At 45.4% G+C, this 21,014-nt stretch overlaps 1 protein-coding gene across 1 annotated transcript; it reads left to right on the top strand.

The window, feature by feature from the left end:
* Positions 1-10,307: 10,307 nt before the first annotated feature.
* LOC114602895 (kallikrein-14-like) lies at positions 10,308-19,638 on the top strand. The gene is made up of 5 exons (XM_028741623.2): positions 10,308-10,350; positions 16,065-16,245; positions 16,434-16,684; positions 16,876-17,012; positions 19,015-19,638. Exons 1-5 carry the CDS (start codon positions 10,308-10,310, stop codon positions 19,168-19,170), a joined length of 768 nt encoding a protein of 255 aa, XP_028597456.2. The 3' UTR covers positions 19,171-19,638.
* The last annotated feature ends 1,376 nt before the right edge of the window (positions 19,639-21,014 follow it).

Genomic DNA, 21,014 nt, shown 5'->3' with positions numbered 1-21,014 from the left:
CCCTGAGCCCGGTCTTGGCTGGGGAGGGCGGGGTATAAATAAAATTATTTCTTATTATTATTAGCCGTGTCAGAGCAATGCAACCGCATCATTTCCTGGAAGTACCTGTGAGTAGGTGCGTGGGGAGAAAGGACATGAGAGCAGCCAAGGAACACTCCCAGGTTGGCTTTCCCCTCACTGGGTAGTGATGAAGATGCCAAGAATAAGAGCTTTCTTCCACCACCACAGCTGCATCTCTTTTCCATCCTGCCTTCACAGTGTGTGCTGTTTGTCTGGGTGTACGTAAATGGTGGGGGAAGGATGTAGGACTGCGGTGGCGGCGGTGGCGGCAGCTGAGCCAGACTACAGCTCCATAGATTTCTGAGCGTAGGTGGATTGCCAATAGAGTTTGCAAGTCTAGACATCACTTTTGGCCCGGCATGCTTCTTTTGACATCCCTGGTATCACCTGTGAGCATTGAGCAGTGTATCTTCCAGCAGTGGTGGGGATGCTCAGTTTCTTACTCCCTCGCTCTCTGCTTGTGTGTCATGTGCAAAAACATCATGATGTTCTTACTAGGGGCTGATGCCACTGCTCAATCCACTCACTATATCCATCTTGTGTGCTTCTCAGAATCACTTGGTGGGCCTCAAAACGGAATTAATTCTGGATCACGTTTTCCCCCTTTATCAGATGGACTAGTTGAGTTCACATTAAGTTCAAGGTTCAATTCTGGTTCGCCCAAATGTTCCTCAGCAATCAATCAATCAATCAATCAATCAATAACTTGGGATGCTGCAAGCTGTTGTGCTAAAGTATAAAATAAGAAGAGCAATAAACCTTAAAAAAAAAAAAGCCACAGTAGGATATAAATTGCTTAATTTCTTCTCCCCAACTAATATGATCTTTAAGTTTAAAGGCCTAGGAGTAAGCCCAAAGAGTAAAATAACCTGTAAGAAAATGAACTTGGAAGAGGAACTAGAAACTGTTCAGAGTTCTACCCCAAAATGAACATAATTCACATTCCATTCACCCAGGAATTCTGGGAAGGACTTTCTGGTGCAGTTCAGAGGTTTCCTGTGATCATTCAGGCGTCCCTGGCAGTAATTGCTCCATTGCCAGAACACTCCGTCCTGCCTGCATACTTGCAATTGCTACTTTCCATATTCATGCTTCCCATTTTCCTGACATCTGTCGCCATCGTCAACACCTGTCACAACCACACCCAGAAATTATGTACTTTGCCCACACCCTCCCGGCCAAGTGTTTGCATTATTATCTCTGTACCTGCTCATGTGGCAACAGGGCCTTGAGGCTGGCAACAGTTAGAGACATCTACATCTTTCCTGCATTGTGAGAATTCTTGGACAAAACAGACAGGCGGATCCCCTATCCCTGACTGACCTTAGTCAACCTTGATGCTCTGCCCATTGTGCTGGTTGCCTTCCATGCCCCCATCCCCGTCTTTATCTTCCTAAAATCCTTCCTTAGATGCACTTAACAGATCATCTGATGAAACAAGTATCTTTAAGATAAGTTTGCAACAGCAGCACACTTCCTGCTCCCGTTTGATTCTTTCTCTAGCCTCCTCAACCGGTCGGAGGCGGGTGATGAAGATAATCCCATCCGCAAAAGACAAAACAAAAAACTTTTGCTGTATTCTCAATATCGACGTCGGAGGATTCCAAAGAAAATGGAAATTGATAGTGTCTGCTTATTCGTTCCACATCCTGAAGGGGAATCAATCCAGAAAATACTATCCATATTCACTGCTGTTGTGGTTTTCAGTCTACTAAACATTGTTGTTGTTTAGACATTTAGTTCGACTCTTTGTGACCCCATGGACCAGCGCACGCCAGGCACGCCTGTCTTCCACTGCCTCCTGCAGTTTGGTCAAACTCATGTTCGTAGCTTCGAGAACACTGTCCAACCATCTCGTCCTCTGTCGTCCCCTTCTCCTTGTGCCCTCAATCTTTCCCAACATCAGGGTCTTTTCCAGGGAGTCAATACAACAAGCCAATAGGGGTCACGAAGAGTCGGACACAACTAAATGACTAAACAACAACAACATTTCCTTCGTGGTGAGAGAGGTTGGGGGTGGCCTAGGGTTTGGTTGGTTGTCTTTGGTTGGCTGTAGTGAGATTTGTTGTGTGTGTGTGTTGTGCGTGCTTTTGGATCAGGTTAGCCAGATTGATTGGTATGCTGTTGGCGGATTCTTTTTATTGTCTTGTTGGGCTGTGTATGTGATAAAGGGGAACCATACTGGAGTGAAGGCATCTTCTTCTATTTCAGTTTCAGTTTACTGGTTAGTTTTTCTAATAAGGCTGTTTTCCATACTATTTGATACCATTGGTCCATGTTTATTCCTGACAGGTCTCTCCAGGGTCTGGCTATGATGCTTCTGGCTGCTGAGAGTAGGTGGCTTATGAGCTCTTTATGATGTGAATGGGCATTATTATCTTGGAAGATATTTAGTAGCGCCAGTTCTGGGGTGACTTCTAATACTTGCTTAGTTATTTTGCATATTTCTTGTATGATTGATGTCCAGAAGAGTTGGATTTGGGGACATTACCACCACATGTGAAGGTATGTGCCTGTGGAGGTGCATCCTCTCCAGGAATTTGGTGAGTTTCTTACTATTCCATCTTCATCTGCACCAAGGAACAGCCCAAAGAAACACCCCAATTAAGGCTGCTTCTCCATTCACAGAGATTCCCTGGAACACCTCAGCTGGGATTTCGAAGTATCAGTCTGGCCCCTGGGTGTGTTTCTGTAACCTATAACCCAGTCCCTCCCCTCGATTGCAACCATAGTTATTATCTGCACTGTTGTGCTATTACTGAAATAGTCACAGCAGTGACTAGCAACATGATTTCCGGTTGGCCGGAAGGGCACCACACAAGCCATGTTAAATGGCACAGCATATACTGTATTGAATATTGGTCCACGATGGGATGGACCAGTAAAATTGTAAATCAGTGCACCTACTAGGGAGGAAAGACAAATTAAATTCAGCTTGCATGTAAAGGCAAACTTACCACATGCACACTTTTAAAAATTCTTTATTAAACTTTCTGGAAGATACAAATTAAAAATGAAATGAACAAAACAGGTGCAACGGGTGAGTTATTACCACAACAGGCTTAAGATTGACCAATGACTATATATACTGATAATCTCGATACTTTCTTTCTTCTTCATATTTTCTTTACAGGATTTTTGTTTGCAGAGTTTTGGGGTGAAGAAATAACTCAAAAGCTCCGCATTTTCTTTATCTTTTGCCCCTTGGTTATTTTCTGTGTCAATTTCTCTAAAAGAGCACATTGTCATGCTTTTTGATACCTCTGGTTTATGTTCTCCAGTGACTTCCACTTCTGAGTTACCACTGCTTGTGCAGCCAAAAACTCAACAGCTCTTTATGATCCAGATCTAAATTTCTATCCAAAAGCATATTTAACAGAACCAAAGTCATTTGAACAGTAATCTCACTGATCTCCTGGCATAACCAGCTTCCAAAATTAATACAAATGCTTTGTTACTTTCTGTAACAACATGCAAACCGGATCACATCCATCCTTTGAAATTTGCAGTTTTCTGAATTTTGCAGTGCAGTTCTTCAGCTGAATAGAAGGCACAAAAATTCATATATTGGGACATAAAAAATTAGTGAAAATAACATACAAATGTGCATTACATTAGGGGAACTTGCTTTGCAGAGATGTGCTTATTAGGGGGAATTTGCTCTAAAATGAAATTGCAAACTGATGTGGAAATGTGGATAATTGAATTTAAGATTTGAAAAATGACAAATAGAGAGAAACTGAAATTGATATATTTGTCCACCCCTAAAATCTATATAGGATATCATTCTAGAGGAGGGCTTGAGAACCCATGACTTCCCAAATATTGCTAGACTCCAACTCCTGTTAGTGTAGCCAATGGTCAGGGATGATGAGAGTTGCAGTCCACCAACACCTTGAAAGCCACAGGTTCCCTCCCCTGATATGGATGATAAATCAATAATAAAAATAAATTAATATCATGAACAGTAAAAATCCACAAAGCCTGGATAAAAATGAGTTTTCAGAAACTATCTAAGGATAGGGAGTGAGGGCTTGGCAAAGCTCCCCAGGGAGGGAAATCTACAACAGCAGTACCACCACTGAAAAGGCCCTGTCCCTATCCCTAATCCAGAAAGCAGGGTCTCAGATGCTGATCATGGCTTGGGTATGTTCGAGGCTAGCTCACCCATTGGGCAAAGTGAGGCAACCACCTCAGGTGGCAGGATCCATTGGGAACACAGATCCTGATGTAGATCTTTATTCACCCCTGGGTTCCTGATGTAGGTCCTCACTTTCCACTTCTTCTCTCACAGGGAGGGGCCGCCATTTTATGGTTTGCCTCACGGGCCAGCATGTATTGTGCTGGGTATGTTCATCTAGTCCGTGGTTCCCAACGTAGGGCACACATCCCACAGGGGGGCAATTTGATTTTTAAGGGGGGCAATTTGAGAATGAGTTATTAACAGTGAATGGCCTTTTAGGCTTCCTCCACATGAACAGGAGTTCACTTTTTTAATAATAAGAATTATATGTCATGGGGGGCGCGTCAGGATTTTAGAGATGCTTAGGTGAGGCATGGCCAAAAAAGGTTGGGAACCACTTATCTAGATAGTGACTGGAACAATTGGTATTCATGATTTGCACAACGGTCATAATAATTTTCATAAAAGACAATTTTCTAATTAATGGTAAGTCATCAAGAGGGATTAGATTGATGTACCAGGAAAAGGGATGAGATAAACCTATAATCCTCAACCTTTCCTGACCTGGGAACCACCTTGAACTCAAACATGCATTGGCCCATTTCTTGATTTTTTTAAAAAAAACATATATTCATCTGGTAGTTGTGCATTGTAGCAATCACCTTAAGTCATGACCCATTAGTGGGTCCTAACCCACCATCTAAAGACCAGTGTGCTCAACCACATACTTGCTGTCACAGAACTGTTGATTCCTCATTATTAGAGACTACTGCCTCCTTTACCATATTGCATAAGAGAGGGTTCTCCCTCTTCACACATACAAACATATGCTGGCTGCACTATAACTGTCTCAAGGTGGTTATCACAGGGATTGTTCCTACATGAGCAATACGGTTTGATTATCAATCCTGGCTTGGCTGTCCTAACCACATTTCTCTAAGGTATTTTGAATGACGCTGCTCACCAAAGACAGCCACCAGCATTTTCTTCTCCATCTCTCATCCTGGCATGGATGTGTCAGCAGCTCCTGATTTTGCCCAGGGTTGTTGACTCAGCTCATCGCAACTTCCATTTCACCACTCAGCTGCTTCAGTTTCAAGGGCTTCTCATTAGACACTTACGAAAGAAGACCTTGGGACCATCCAATGAAACTGGCTGGCAAAAGACTCAGGATAGACGGTACTTCACACAATGTATCATTATTTTATGGGTTCAATGTTATGGAATTTGCTTCTGCAAGATGTGTTGATAGCATTCAAAGCGGATTAGGCAAAACCACAGCTTTCAAAGCGGATTAGGCAAAACCACAGAGGGTGAGTCTTAGAAATTGCAACAAGTCATGGTGGCAATACGCAATATACCTCTGAATGGGAACTGGATCACAGTTCTCTCCCATCCTTAGCCAGCATGGCTAGCGTTCACAGGTGATAAGCAAAACTGCGCAGGTCCCACCATGCCTGCTGTGAACAGAAGCTTGACATGCAGAAATCATCTTGTAAGTCTTAACCTGAAGGCATGATGCTCCAATAGATGGTCACCTGCTAATCACTGTTCACCCAACTGCACTAAGATTCTAGCTGGAACATTGATAAAAGCCCAGGTCTCTTCTGAAGCATTGCTCTGTGCAGAAAACGAAAAACAGACATGCGTAATAGAAACTTCTAACAAGGGTGGATTGTATACCTGACATCGATGGGCATGCAAGAGATCTAGATTTTCCTTTGGAGGTGAAGGAGAGCCTGCCTTTCAGGTTTCTCGAGTGCCAATCTTTTCAGGAGCGCAAAGGAAGGTTTTCATTTTTCCCTTTCCTCCGCCACCCTTCCCTGGAAAAAGGTACAGTGGAGGTGCCACTGTTCTCTTGGGTATGCATTGCATATAGTGCCATAAATATCCTGGGATGAGCCCTGCCTGCAAATGCCCCTTGGCAAGACTGCAAGAGCAATCATATGAAGAGGTGGAGGGTGGACCTATCAGCAGCTTGGCCCATTCAGCTCTTAACGTGGGTTTTCTTGATGAAGTTCAGAGATCAGAAGATAGACAGCCGCGGCTTTGAGTCACAGCGAGAGCCTTCAAAGCTGTGATGCACCAGGAAGGGAATCCATCAAGGCCGCCCTGCTCCCCTGGCATTTAAATGCTAACTTCTCCACTAGTTATTCACCTGCTCTCCTACCAGACATCACTGTTGAAGCTCCTTCCACCCAGGGCTTCTCCGTCAGGAACGGCAGGTAAACCTACATGTAGATTCGCTCTTAGGGTTATGTTTAGAATGTTATCCAGGAGGCAAAGAAACTGTGCTTATTAATCAGCAGGCAATTCTTGTTTCAGCTATTTCCGGTTATCTGCGTGTGTCGCCGGGAGTGCTATTCAAAATATGAAACGGCATATTGATGGCTGCCGTTGGGGAGCTGTTCGATGGAGAACCTCAAATAAATAATTAAAACACCCATCCGTCATCACGGCTGTCAAGGAGCTAAGCTGCAAAGGCATCCATCACGCCATCCATGCCTATGTTTTCCTTCTCTTGCAGCCTTGGCAGTCAAACAATAGGAGAGATTGGGAGTCATTCTTGGCTACTGTTTCTCAGGATGTTGGAAGGCAATTTTGCAAGGGGAAATCCCTGTGTTTCCTTGCTTCTTTTTTTAAAAAATATATCCTGGTAGTTATTTATTTATTTATTTATTTATTTTATATACTGCTTAACGCCACAGCTGGCTTCTAAGTGGATTATACAGTTGGATGATAGAAATGCAACATGGAGCTACAGGGGCGTTGATCTTACAGGTGGGTTGATCTTAACGAAGGGTAGTTGGATTCAAAGAGTTGAAGCGACATTGTGTGTGAGTCTGGTGAATGTTTCCAATTTGAAGTTCAGAGTTCAGAGTTGAATTGAACCTGATACTTGAGAATACCGCCCATACATCATTGTTTTCAGAGTTCCTTACTGAACTCTACTGTTCCTTACTGAACAGAGTTCCTTACTACAGATATCTACAGCATCCCAATGAGATTTCAGAATGCATGAATTTCTTAAGAGTATCAGAATACTGGGAATTTTGGTGAAATCTGGTTGTCTTGTTCACTGCTACTCTTGTTGTTGTTGGGACTCAAGTCTTGGCACAAAAATATGTGTAGTCTCTCCCTGTTTGTGTGCTCATTCTACTCCAAAATAAGAACATGGATTTAGACTGCTATGCTATCCCTTAGAATAGGCCCGAATGAACTGAATGGAACCGACTTCTGGGTAGGCATCTGCTGGATTGTCCTGTTGGAATGTGTAACCCAAAATGTGAAATTCTGGAATCCAAATATGTGCATTTATGCCCATCTTGCCTGTGAATTTTCAAACACATGATTTGGAGACTTGCATCACAAAATTCAGATGAGTCTGAACTTTCACAGTTGGCTGCAGTGACTTCCACACCTTATATTTGAAACACATTCATACCACTTTAACCATCATGGCTTCCCCCAAAGAATCATTGGAACTATAGGTTACCCCTCACAGAGCTACAGTTCCAAGAACCCTTAACAAACTACGATTCCATTGGATTCTTTGGGGAGGAAGCCATGAATGTTAAAGTGGTGTGACAAGGTTTTAAATATGTCATGTGTATGGCTGATCTGTGATCGTAATCATTGATTGAAACTTTTGGCTGGCCTGATGAATGCCAAGCTGTATGGCTACCACAAATGGCAGCCTATCTATCTATCTATCTATCTATCTATCTATCTATCTATCTATTAGTAAAAGCAACCTTGGCCACTATTGCAGAAGGCAAAGGGTAAAAGACACAGTCACTTTGAAATATTTTCTCTCTCCCCACCCCTTTCTCTCCCACCAAGTGGCTTTTAAAATAATACCATATTCCCAAATATCATTCCCACAGTAGCATTTACTACAGGCTTTCCCTTCAGTTCACTAGAATTACATTTCTGGTCACCATTGGCAGTTGTATTGATGGAAACCTGGATAAGAAGTTGTCTAATTCTTGGAATTATGCTTTGGAATTATACTGTGGGCCTTTGTTAGAATTTAGCTTGCTTTTAGTACAAGTGAATTTCTGTTAGATACAGAGAGCACCTATAAATATGCAGGAGTTATATAAGCAGGGGTGTATGAGGGGTTAGGGGAGAGGTAGTTCCTCTGGTGGGGGACATGTCATGCTCCTTCTGCGGTAGCTTGTCCACCTTAGGTCCCCACCCTGTGCTTAGCTTTCACCTGTGGCTTCTAGAAGCTGTCCGGATGCAACAGCGGCCACACCCTGGGAATGGCTTCAACTGGCCGACTAAACCACGTGAGGGTAGTCGAACCCTTGGTGAGTTAGGGATTTCCCTAACTTTTTCAGATCTGAGACCCACCTTTAGTCCAAACATGCATTGGGAGATCCCCATCTCCATAATTCCCCCTCGTGTCTGTATGATGGTAGTACTGCTGTTGTGTCTCAGATTGCCTTAGATTAAGCTGCAACCCAGCAGTAGGTCCCAACCTACCAGATGAACACCAATGAGAGGGCCACAGGGTCCCCAGGCTTGCCCCAATCCAGGACTTTAACACAGAAATGGACAAGAACATCTGGTCCTCCAGATGTTGCTGGACTCCAACTGCAAGATCGCACTCAATATATAATTAAACATCAATAAAATAACAATAAGATAAAAGAGCTTCTAAATACACTAATCAGGTAAGATTAAAGGACAGGAAGGAATTCAGTTCAACAGCATAATATAAATAAACAAAGATTTTAGCAGTCACCTGCATTTTGACCATGAAGCCTCTTCACCATGTGACTGCTTCAAGGTAAATCCAGAGTGCTCTGTCTCTCGTAAAATTACTCCCCCAATTACCAGGGATGTTGAATGAAAAATGCTCTCTGATTACAACCTGATTGCAATGATACTCTGCTGGAATTTGCATCTGCCTGCAGACAGAATATATCTGCTGTCTATCCTACTGCCACCTCATCAGGGATGATGAGAGGTGTAGTCCAATGACACCTGGAGGGCCCCAAGTTGCCCAACCTTTCTCTCATCACTTCACACTGCCCCTCTTTTTTCTCACTTGGATTCCTGGGGTTGCATCTAGTGTTGACCATCATCAGAGTACACCCATTGAAATTAATTGACATGGTTAACTTGGGTCCACTAATTTCAATGTCTCTGCCCTGGGGTTGCATCCAACTAAGTTCCACCTAGAGTAGACCCATTGACATCAATTGACCTAAGTTAGTCATGTCCATTAATTCCAATAGGTCTGGTCTGAGTGGAACTAGCATTGGTTCATAATAATGCACCCCTCTAAGGGACAACACATCTGATTTTCAAAATGCTTTAAAAGCTTTGTCTTGCGTTTGCTATTCATTTCATAACTTATCATTCTGCTCTTCAGTCCCCAAAGCAGCTAACAACCAGTTAAACCAACATAGTAATTCATCTATTCTGTTATTATCATTGCTTTGCTCCTTCATTTATTTTATTAGTGTTGTTGTTAGGCTGATAGGAAAGAAATCACATCCTCTTTTCCATTCAGCCCTGACCCTGTGGGGGGGTCACACGTGTCCTCAACCAAACAGGAAGCATTTACCTTGACGTTTGCTTCAGCATAAGCGCTAACAATAATGTATCATGAATAATAACTACTGGTGAGTTGTTTACATAAACAATTACCGATGATAATGTTGTTCATTATCGTCATTTGGGTGTGTGCTGTGGTACCGGTATCAGTGACTCAATCTGACATCCATCCATCACAATTGTTCACCGTAAATGTTTTACCCTGCAGCAAGTTCCTTGGGAAGACTGGTCTCTTGATCTGCCAGTGCAACGATGAAGCTGTTGGCGTTTGGGCTGCTCCTGATGAGCTCTGGAGGTAAGGAAATAAGCAAAGTGACATGGGGGCAGCAACCATGCTCACTGGTTTCTTCTCCCCCCCCCCTTGTTGTGCCTATAGTGTTGGGAGCAATGAGAATAGTAGTGGTCTTCTGCTCAGATCCTTCTTTCAGGCTCCCCATAGGCCTCTGGTTGGCCACTGTGAGAACAGGATGCTAGAATAGAAGGTCTCTTTGTTATGTTCCTAAGTTGTTGTTGTTATTTGTTGATTTTGGAAATGTGTATCCCTCCAGTATCAGGGAGCCGACAGGCAGAGCAGGTCATTCGCAGGAGAGAGAGAGAGAGAGAGAGAGAGAGAGAGAGAGAGAGAGAGAGGAGAGAAGAGAAGATAGGATAAGAGAAGAGAAGAGAAGAGAAGAGAAGAGAAGAGAAGAGAAGAGAAGAGAAGATAAACTTTATTCGCATTAGCCAATGGCCATGGAGAGAGAGAGAGAGAGAGAGAGAGAGAGAGATATGCTTGGCTAACTTGCAAAACAAAGAACAAACAGAGACTTCTAAAAGCTGCCTAATGAAGCAGTTGTTCAAAACTGGTGTGTAACCCCTCCTTCACTCTCTAGCCCTCTGCATCAGGCTGCTCCCTCTGGTATCTTTTGCTCCAGCGAGCTCAAGGGGAAACCCTCTTTGTCTGCCTGACTCACTGCTCAGCAACAAGCAACAAACACTTCGTTCTAGGAATGGCGGCAAGCTGTCAGCAGAGAAGCTGTCAGAGTGGCTCTGAGGGAGAACTGCTGGGTCTACCTCCCCTCTGTCATCGCTGCCGGCGCCTGCATCCAAACCGGAAGCCTCCTCACTGTGTCCTGCGCTGGGGCAGTTTCTGCCAGTTTCTGTCTCTTTACTTACCCTCAGGTGCCCTGCTTCTAGCACTTCCCAGCTCATCCCCTCCTCTGAGGTGTGGCCAGTGTCCCACCACCAGTCCCCAGGCTCCTCTTCCTCTGCGCCTTCCCTGGGGGGGGGCTCTTGGTTGGGTGGTTGCCACCACTCTTCCTCAGCCAGCCCCTGACATTCATGGCTTTTTGAGTGGTCACAGAGTACACCCCCCTAATTCCCTGTCCCATATTCAGTTTCTCAGAAGGGGAGCCATGAAATTTCTTAAGGGTTTGAGGGGCTTACCTGTGGTAATTTGAGCCTTATCTATTTTCCTCCACCACTGCGTGCTGACATTTACTTACTTACTTACTTACTTACTTACTTACTTACTTACTTACTTACCCTCAGTGAAGACTGCCCTTTCCCCACCCAGGATGATGTTACTACATCCAGGGTATCTTGGGGGAAAATAAGATGGCAGCCAGGAGTGACCTTAAGGGCCTCTCTTAACCCAGTGCTGAAGTAAGATTCCATTGCCAGTCCTGTCAGTTGAAGGAGGTAAGATGAGGAGGAAGGGTGCCATCTTATCTTTTGCCTTAGGCAGCGAAATGTATTGGGAGGCACTGAGTGGTTTTCCTTCTGGTTGGAGCTACCTGTAGAGGCTCCCCCCCCCCTCCAAATGATGTTATACCCAGGGTATCATCTCTGTTCTGACTGAACCAGAAGAGGTCATTGATGTTTTAGGCCTGTGCTGGAGGCAGTCATGGGCTGCTTGTGGACCAATAAGCTGAAGGTGAATCCCCAAAAGATGGAGGTGATATGTGTCTCAAGTTTTCACATACAGGAGGTGACCTGCTCTGAATGGGGTGGCACTTCCCTGGAAAGAACAGGTTCGCAGTTTGCAGGTGCCCCTGGCTTCAAGACTGTTGTTTGGAGGCTCAGGTGGCCTTAGTGGTAGCAGTACCTTTTCCTCCAGCTCCAGTTGATTTGCTTTCTTTGTTGAGCAAGAGATGATATGTTCGCTGTCCGCCATGCTCTGGTAACTTCTAGACTGGAGTATAGCAATACACTGTTACTTGGAGCTGTCCTTGAAGATGACTTGGAAACTTCAATTGGTCCAAAATGGAGCAGCCAGATTGCTGGCTGTGGTTCTGTTTAGATATCATATAACTGTCTCATTTCACCATCTGAGGTGAGATGGGGAGTGCTGCCACGCTGCAACCCCTCACTTCTGCTGCTATCAGAACACCCCACCTCACCAAACTCAGCAAGAGGAGGGATGTTCTGCAGGGTGCTCTCACTCGCCTTCTCCAGCCCAGAGGCAGGAAGATCACTGGCAACGCAGCACTCCAGAATGCCTGTTCTGAGCACACCAGCCCCCCTAATGAGGACGCACCATTGAAAGTTTAGTTCAGGGGTTGGAAAGGTTTACTTTGGGCTGGTTCACTCCAGTGGAGATCCCTCTGTGGGCCAGATCACACCCGCAATTTCCGGCATCTGAGTCTGCGCAGACGTAGTTTCCAGCACCATGGAAGTGAGTCCCCACACCGGTTTAGCACAGCGCGTGGGGACTTGCCAAGCTGGCCGCTCGGTTTGGGGGTGGCTCATAGGCCATTAAACGACCCCCGTGGGCCGCTTGTGGCCCATAGGCCTTAGGTTGCTGGCCCCTGGTTTAGTTCTTTATTGGCAAAGCACTTGGTTACATCAGCTTCCAAGGCGAAATAATCGCAAGCACTGCTTCTGCTAAATAGCTAGCTGGGCGTCTGTGTCTTCAGACCTGTGCTCCAACCCAGACAGTTGGAGCAGCAGTGTGACCTCATCTCCACCAGCACATTAAATGCCTTCTTCTGACATGGCGCATGCAAGCAGCCAGCAGCTTCTCCTGCATGGCAGCTTCAGCAGATTCTAATGGCCAGGCACTCCCTGGGACTGTCTCTTCCACCTCTGTGCTCTCCTGCAACTCTATCGCCTGCCTCACTTCTCTTCCCATCTCTGGCTACCTGGCCTCTTCCTCTCCCCGCTGCCTCACAGGTGGCACAGAACCCCACACATCACTGGCCCCTTCTCCTAGATTACCTCATGCCTGCCACCCTCCTCTGCCCCCCCCTTCAGGTTCCTGCCCTGCCTGTCCTTCACAAAGCCCTTTCTCTTGCCAAACATTCCGAGAGAAGGGGCATTCTGCAAAGTGTTTCCGCTCACCTTCTCCACCCCAGGGCTGGGAGGATGAGTGGCAACAGGGTGTGCTGGAATGCCTCTCCTCTTGTGCTTCCACCACGTGAGGCTGGTGCTTCCCTCTGCCTCATCTTTAGGCCATCTCTGACCTCTGTTTTAAAACAGCTTCACTGGTTTCTGAACCCACTGCAAAGTGCTCATTTTATGTTTAAAGCCTTAAATGATTCAGGCCCCCCAAATATCTGGAAGACCGCCTTCTTCCACACAGACCCTCTCAGGTGCTTAGATTGGCAAGGTGGGGACCTCTTGGAAGTCCCCAAGACCACAAGGTGGTGGTGGCCCAGCAGAGGGCGTTCTCTGTGACAGCCCCTAAGTCGTGTAACTCCTTCTCTAAAGCTTCTAGCAAATGCTAAAGATGAAGCTCTCCATCCTGGTATTTGACACTCTAGGTCAGGCATAGGCAAACTCGGCCCCTCAGATGTTTTGGGACTGCAACTCCCATCATTCCTGACCACTAGTTCTGTTAGCTAGGGATGATGGGAGTTGTAGTCCCAGAACATCTGGAGGGCCGAGTTTGCCTATGCCTGCTCTAGGTGAATATTTTTAGGACACCTCCCCTCCCTTCTGTGATGGTAAGTTGTTTTAAACTGTTTTTAATATTGTGTTTTAATGTTGTAACCTACCCTGGACCTTAGGGTGAAAGGTGGTTAATAATAATAATAACAATAACAATAATAAAAATTAGTAGTATTAGTATTGGGCAAATAAAATGGCAGCTAGCAGAAACCTTAAGAGCCTCTTTCTAGCTCAGTGATGAAGTGATATTCATGAAAGTGGGGGGGTCATCTGCCTTTGCCTCAGATAAAAATAATATGTACAGTATTTGGTATCTGGGAGGGTTGAAACTTCCCACATTCCAACCAGTGTGATTATTTTTTTTTAATGTTTTAACCATTTATGTGGATTTTAAATGGGGAGACTTACAGGTAATCAAAGAGCGCTGGGCAAACTGGGTTCTGAGGCAGCAATGTGCTGGCACGCTCTCTCAATTTCTCACCTGAAAGTAATAAGGACCTACCAGACAGGTTGATGGAATGATAAACAAGGTTGTTAACATGCTGCCTATCAGACAGCAATTATAAAGATACCTAACGTCAAACAGCAGTAGACATCTTGTCCCAACATCCCTACTTAACCAATGGACAGTCCTGATCCTGGAACGCTTCCATATTACGTACCTGCTTTACTGGGCGTTTGTTCTGTAGGGCTGCAGCTCAGTGGGAGAGCTTCTGTTTTGCATGGGGAAGATCCCGGGTTCAACCCCCAACACCTCCAGATGGGAGAGACTCTTTCCTGAAACCCTGGAGAGCCACTGCCTGCCAGTGTAGACAATACTGAGATAGATGGGTCAATGGTCTGTCTCGCTATAAGGCAACTTCCTGTGTTCCTGTGCTGTGTTCTGTCCCCACTGTTGGAGCCAATATGCCTCTGAATGTCAGTTGCTGGGAATCACAAACAGGGAGAAGGCTGTTCTTCTGCTTGTCTGCTTCTCATAGGCATCTGGTTGGCCAATGTGACAACAGGATGTTAGGCTAGACAGGCCACTGGCTTGATCCAGCAGGCTCTTCTTATGTTTTTGTGTTCATTGCGCAAACCCAAATTTGCCGGTAAACCATGAGCTGTTGGTTTGACTGCAATAATGTCCCACAAGAGTTGTTTACTCCTGTTGTAAGAATTATATGCTCCATGTGTATTATTTCCTCCATACTTGGATCCCACGGCACTGTATAGGAAGAAGCTATGATACTGTAGTGCAGGGGTAGCCAACAGATGCCCTCCAGGTATTATTGGACTCCCATAAGTCACAGCTGGCAAGGCTGATGTCTATGGCTGATGGGAGCTATAGTCCAACCTCATGTGCAGAGCACCATATTGGCTGTCCCTGTTATAAGATAGAGAACTGTTGTTGTTTAGTCGTTTACCTGTATCCGACTCTTCGTGACCCCATGGACCAGAGCTCGCCAGGCACTCCTGTCTTCCACTGCCTCCCGCAGTTTGGTCAGACTCATGTTAGTAGCTACCAGGTTGCAACTGGAGAGTCTGCCTTTATCTTTAGAAGTACTACTGAAGCAGGGAAGGTTGCCAAGTCCCTTCACTCAGCCTCCTCTCCCATCTGCTATAGGTCAGAATTTGCACACATTCACATATGGGGCATCTGAAATTTCTGAAGAGAGATAATGGAGGGGTCGTAACTCAGTGGTAGTAGAGCACGCAGAGCACACACTTGCACATAGAACATCCTGGCTTTGATGCCTGGCATCTCTTACTAAAAGGCAGGTGTCATGTGATGTGATAGAACTCTGCCTGAGACCCGAGAGATCCACTGCCCGTCCGAGTAGGCAATGCTGTGCTTAGATGGACAAATAGTCTGCCCTGGTACATGGCATTTTTTCTATGTGCCTAGCCTTCACAAGACTCTGAAGAGCATTGGTGCCACTGGCGAACCATGTTGACGAGTGAATTGTGAAGCACAGGTTGGGAAAACAACTTTTTGTGTGGGTCCTGAATGGTCATTGAATGAGGAAGGACCACAGGTCAGTGATGGAGCATCTTCTTTGTATGTAAAAAGTCCCAAGTTCAAACCTCAGCATCTCCAGGTAGGGCTGGGAATGTTCCCCACCTGAAATCCTAGAGAGATGCTGCCGATCTGTGTAGACAATACTGAGCTAGATGGACCAATGGTAGGCAGCTATTTCTGTTCCTTCTTTTAGCAGACATCCTGTGGTCCACCAATCTGTGTTAAGGCAAGATTACATACTCAGGATCTCTCATTATTTCACAATTTTTAAAATATTGCCCACATTAAGCTTACATGAAATCGAGTTCCTGAAACAAACCACTGGTATAAAAAACATGACGGAAATAACCACAAAGTTTTTGTTTTGTTTTGTTGCAGCTTTTGCCCAGCCAGGCACAGCTGATCGAATAATTGGAGGGTACGTTTGTCCACAACAGTCCAGACCTTACCAGGCGGCCATTGTAACCGGACGCAGAGGCAACTGGAACATTTATTGTGGAGGAAGCTTAGTGCATCCATGTTGGGTGCTCTCAGCAGCCCATTGCAGACCCAGACCCGGGTAAGTGAAGGCTGTAGCAAGATGCAGCGACACGGAGGGGGAAAGAATGCTTCCTCTGGCCTTACTTTAACAGCCTGGCAATCTGACAAAGAGGCATAAACCGGATTGATCTGTGATCAGCATTCACACAGCTCAGCCACGATCTATTCTTTTGTTCAGTTTTGCATTTGCCTTGTGCCCCCATACAGAATGAAGGTGTGCTTAGGAAAGCACAACTTGAAGAGGGTTGAACAGGGAGAACAGTGCTTGGATATCGCTGAAGTTAAAGTGTACCCTGGGTACAACCGGAGACAAAATGACAAGGATTTCATGCTTCTCCGACTTCGCCCCTGTGCCAGACTTTCCGAAACTGTAAAGACTATCAACCTACCTACAAGCAGCCCTACTGACGGGAGGGTATGCAGTGTCTCGGGCTGGGGTACCATCAGATCTCCTCAAGGTAAGCTTGCAAACTTTAGAAGGTGGGAGGGGATATTAACATATCTAAAGAACTTCTTGTTGTTGGTATTAAAGTTTTCAGCAATGTGTTCTTCAACGTCTCTTTTTAGCATCCCTTTCTGTCTGCTTGGACTTTTTTTTCCTGTTTCACCACTACCACTGACCTTTTGGTGCTCTACATATCTCTTCCAGCTCAGCTTCCAGCTCAGCTGCAGTGTGCAGATGTCAACGTTGTCCCAACATCACAGTGTAATATGGCGTATCGTGGTGCTATTACACCGTTCATGATGTGTGCTGGAGTACAGGAAGGAGGCACAGACTCTTGCCAGGTGAGAGGAGGGCTGATGTGAAGATAGACTACACCTTTTGAGAGGCTGAAAAAGGGTTAGGGTCTTCAGCATGGACAGATCAATCTGTTTTTGGTCCCTGTCAGATTCACACATTTTCATTTACTAGCCTGTTCCCTCCCATATCTGCATCACTCTGCATTTATTTATTTTTAATGTATGGAATTTATTATTATTACAGTCGTACCTTGGAAGTCGAATGGAATCAATTCCGGAAGTCCATTTGACTTCCAAAATATTCAAAAACCAAAGTGCGGCTTCTGATTCGCTGCAGGAAGCTCCTGCAGCGAATCAGAAGCCGTGAAAGCCCTGCTGGACATTCAGCTTCCAAAAATATTTCACAAACCGGAACAGTCACTTCCAGGTTTGCAACGTTCGACTCACAAGGCGTTCAAAAACCAAGATACGATTGTGGTGGTGGTGGTGTTATCATTATTGTTATCATTTATTGAATTTATATACCACCCTATACCCAGAGGTCTCAGGGCAGCTCATAGAACAAAATCATAATATAAAACCAAAAAATATATCATCAAATAAAAACAACAACCCAATAACACCTCCCCCCAATTAGATAGCAAATCTGTGTTCAGGTCTCTAAGGCAGAGATCAGCAACTGGTGGGCACCAGAGGTGCACCCACTCCACCAAATCCCTCTTCAATCCCACCTTGCCACGCAACTTACTTGTAGGTTTTCCAAAAGAAAAGGGTCAATGGGGAAAGCTTTTCAGAAAGAAAAGGCCTTGATGGGTGGATGTGACCTACAGGACAGTATGTTGCTGACCTCTTCTCTAGGGTCAACCTCTTCTCTAGGGTCAAAACAAACTAAAGGGCCAGTATAGGCAGCTTATTTCTTTTGGAAGATTTTGTGTACATTTTATCCTAAAATATGCATTTTTAGTGCGCATTTTGGTACAGTGATACCTCAGGTTACAGACACCTCGGGTTACAGACACTTCGGGTTACAAACTCCGCTAACCCGGAAGTAGTACCTCGGGTTAAGAACTTTGCCCCAGGATGAGAACAGAAATCACGCTGTGGCGGTGCGGCAGCAACAGGAGGCCCCATTAGCTAAAGTGGCACCTCAGGTTAAGAATGGTTTCAGGTTAAGAACGGATCTCTGGAACGAATTAAGTTCCTAACCAGAGGTACCACTATACATTTTTGCACGGAGAACCATATTCAAAATTCAGATGAGGACAACTTCTTCTAGTACTATTTTTCTTCTAGTACTTCCCCAAAGCAGGAGGCCACTGCTAGCAGCCAAGAAGGAGAGGGGCAAGATGGCAGGGAGGTCAGTGAGGTGCACTGCATTGTCTCCGCTGTCGCACCTGCACTGCACCTGCACTGCACTATCCTTCCTACCCTCTCCCTCTTGGTTATAGGCCTTGGCGCTGGGAAGCCAGGTAAGCAGCCCCACCAACCACTCTGACCAAACTGAATGTTGAAACCTCAAGCACACAAAACTACACTCTGCCACTGAGCAATGGCTCTCCCCTGGTGAACATAACAGACCCAAGTATGCTTGCTATGTTATGCGAAACAAAGCAGGCCATTTAACTGAGTTTAAGTAGCATCATAGGGAGGCGGGTGGCCACAGAGCCTAGGACTTGCCGATCAGAAGGTCGGCGGTTCGAATCCCCATGACGGAGTGAGCTCCCGTTCCTCGCCCCTGCTCCTGCCAACCTAGCAGTTCGAAAGCACACCAAAGTGCAAGTAGATAAATAGGCGGGAAGGTAAACGGCATTTCCGTGCGCTGCTCTGGTTCGCCAGAAGTGGCTTAGTCATGCTGGCCACATGACCCAGAAGCTGTACACCAGCTCCCTCGGCCAATAAAGCGAGATGAGCGCCGCAACCCCAGAGTCGGCCATGACTGGACCTAATGATCAGGGGTCCCTTTACCTTACCTAAGTAGCACCATGTAGAGGAAGACACAGAATGGAAACGTGCACCTGCTGAAAACTTCTTCCATTTCTCCATGCAGGGTGACTCTGGGGGCCCACTCACCTGCGGGGGGCAACTCGAAGGTGTGGTTTCTTGGGGAACACAAGTGTGCGCACAGAGAGGGAACCCGGGTGTGTATGCAAAAGTGTGCTGTGTCGTGCCATGGATCCGGGAGACGATCAATCAGAATTCGTGATGAACCTCAACGGAAGAAAAAGCTTCAGCCAAAAGACCCTGAAATCAGGGGAGGGAAAAGCTTCAGGAAAAAGATCCTGGCGATCAATTGTCCCCCTTGTACATCAGTTTTTTCCTTCCTTTGCTGGTGAAGGATGTTCCACCTTTGGCAAAGTTTGGCCAAGCTCCACCCAAGGCTGGCTCTAAGCTATTTTTTTCTGCTGAAAATGAACATTAGTTTGGTTGTACCACCCATTCCTCATTGTGTTGTATTAGGGGGACAGTATTTGTATGCGTTCTAAGTTAATGGAGTGAATGAGAAAGGTTGTAAGAGGGGAAATTAAGACAGGGTTTAGGACACAGTGTCCCTCTTTGGAGAAGTACATGTGACTGTGGAATGACCTTGTTTTAAGAAGGAGGAGATTTCCAAGAAAATGCAGTATAATAATACACTTTATTATGTTGATTTAAAGAAAAAAAACCACCCTGGCTTTGCATTCATACTTTCCCTTTAATTCACAAATCCTTATGTGCATACAGCTGGATGCATGGCTGCAGCCCCAAGGAACAGTCCCATTTCCATTTCATAAGCTCTGAGAGAACATTAGCATCTTCCATTCAATAAGCTCCGCTGTTCATCAATATTATCCTGCCAACTATTGCCACACTTGGTGTTTACTCTAGCAGTGCCACTCTATGTTTACTCAACTGTTATGGAACATCTATATATTTAAATATGTGTTTCGGAACATATTTTCAGACAAAATGTGCTTTTTATTAATATTTTTTTGTTTGAGCCGAGAGCTGCATTGCAACATTTGGAGTAGTGCAGCCACAAGGAGAATTGCATTCGCATCCATACATTAGTCCAAAACAATGCAAACCTGGTCGTCACTCCCACTAGCGTGGAGGACACGTTGTCCTCTTAACAAAATGCACTGTCCCTAAATCTCCACACAGCTTACAGTGCAACAGCAATGACTGCATAAACTTGGCAGCGCAGAAAATGTTTCAGGTTCAAAGCAAAGGCTCCTTCTGAATTCTCTGTTGGCATGACATTCAACAGGACAGTGCCAATGACACAAAAGTTTCTTGCTGCTGTCAGATAAGCCTTGCAAACTTGGGGAACCATCAGTGATGCTCCTGAAGGTGATCTCAGTGATCATGCTGGCATTTAAAGCAGTACCCTGGACCTAAGTTGTTCAGGGCCTTGTAAATTAATACCCTACCTTCCCAGGCCACACCCCCTCACCAGCCTTGCTTCACATTCTTGTGTGTTTGCTTGGTTGGATTGTGTCCAAATTACTTTTGCTTGCCTGGATGGCGGACAGAGAAGGGTGTGTGAGCGGGCGTAGAAACTAGCCTCCTGCGCAAAGGTAAAATTTATGCTCATTTCTCCACCCTCTCTTGCCTCTGGTCCCACCCACTATTGGCATGCAGCCTCCAAAAGTGTCCCCATCCCTGTTTTAGATGGGCCATATTTAGGTTTGATGAGGCCCTAAGCTACTGAAGGTCCAGGTGTCCTTTGTCAACAACAAATTGTCACTGTTTTTTGTGTTGAATGTATGCTATATGGTAATTTATGGTCCTAGATGCAACCAGTCCATGCAGAATGTAGGTACCCTATATATAGAAATGAGCAAACCAGGGATATTTTAGGGAGCAGGCTAGCAGGCGGGGCCCATTACTTACATCATAGGAGCCTACACAACACAAAACACAGTCCCTGACAGATGGAAATGTTCAAGTTAAAAATGTAAGAAGATCTTTCCCTGTTGGGAACTATGAAGAGCACGGTGCATTGGGTAAGACCCCGAGGTGCAAATGAGGAATTCCATGGTTTCACTCTCACCTCCGCCATGAACT

This window comes from Podarcis muralis, chromosome 7, assembly GCF_964188315.1.
Source record: "Podarcis muralis chromosome 7, rPodMur119.hap1.1, whole genome shotgun sequence".
Lineage (NCBI taxonomy): Eukaryota > Metazoa > Chordata > Lepidosauria > Squamata > Lacertidae > Podarcis > Podarcis muralis.
The sequence above is the reverse complement of the archived record's forward strand: the minus strand, read 5'-3'. Positions and strand labels throughout refer to the sequence as shown.

Excerpts from the sequence above, each read along its gene's own strand:
- LOC114602895 (XM_028741623.2), top strand. The coding sequence starts at position 10,308 with ATGTTCCTAAGTTGTTGTTGTTATTTGTTGATTTTGGAAATGT. Across the intron at positions 10,351-16,064 it reads TTTGTTGATTTTGGAAATGT|CTTTTGCCCAGCCAGGCACA; the intron begins GTATCCCTCCAG and ends GTTTTGTTGCAG. Across the intron at positions 16,685-16,875 it reads TACCATCAGATCTCCTCAAG|CTCAGCTTCCAGCTCAGCTG; the intron begins GTAAGCTTGCAA and ends TATCTCTTCCAG.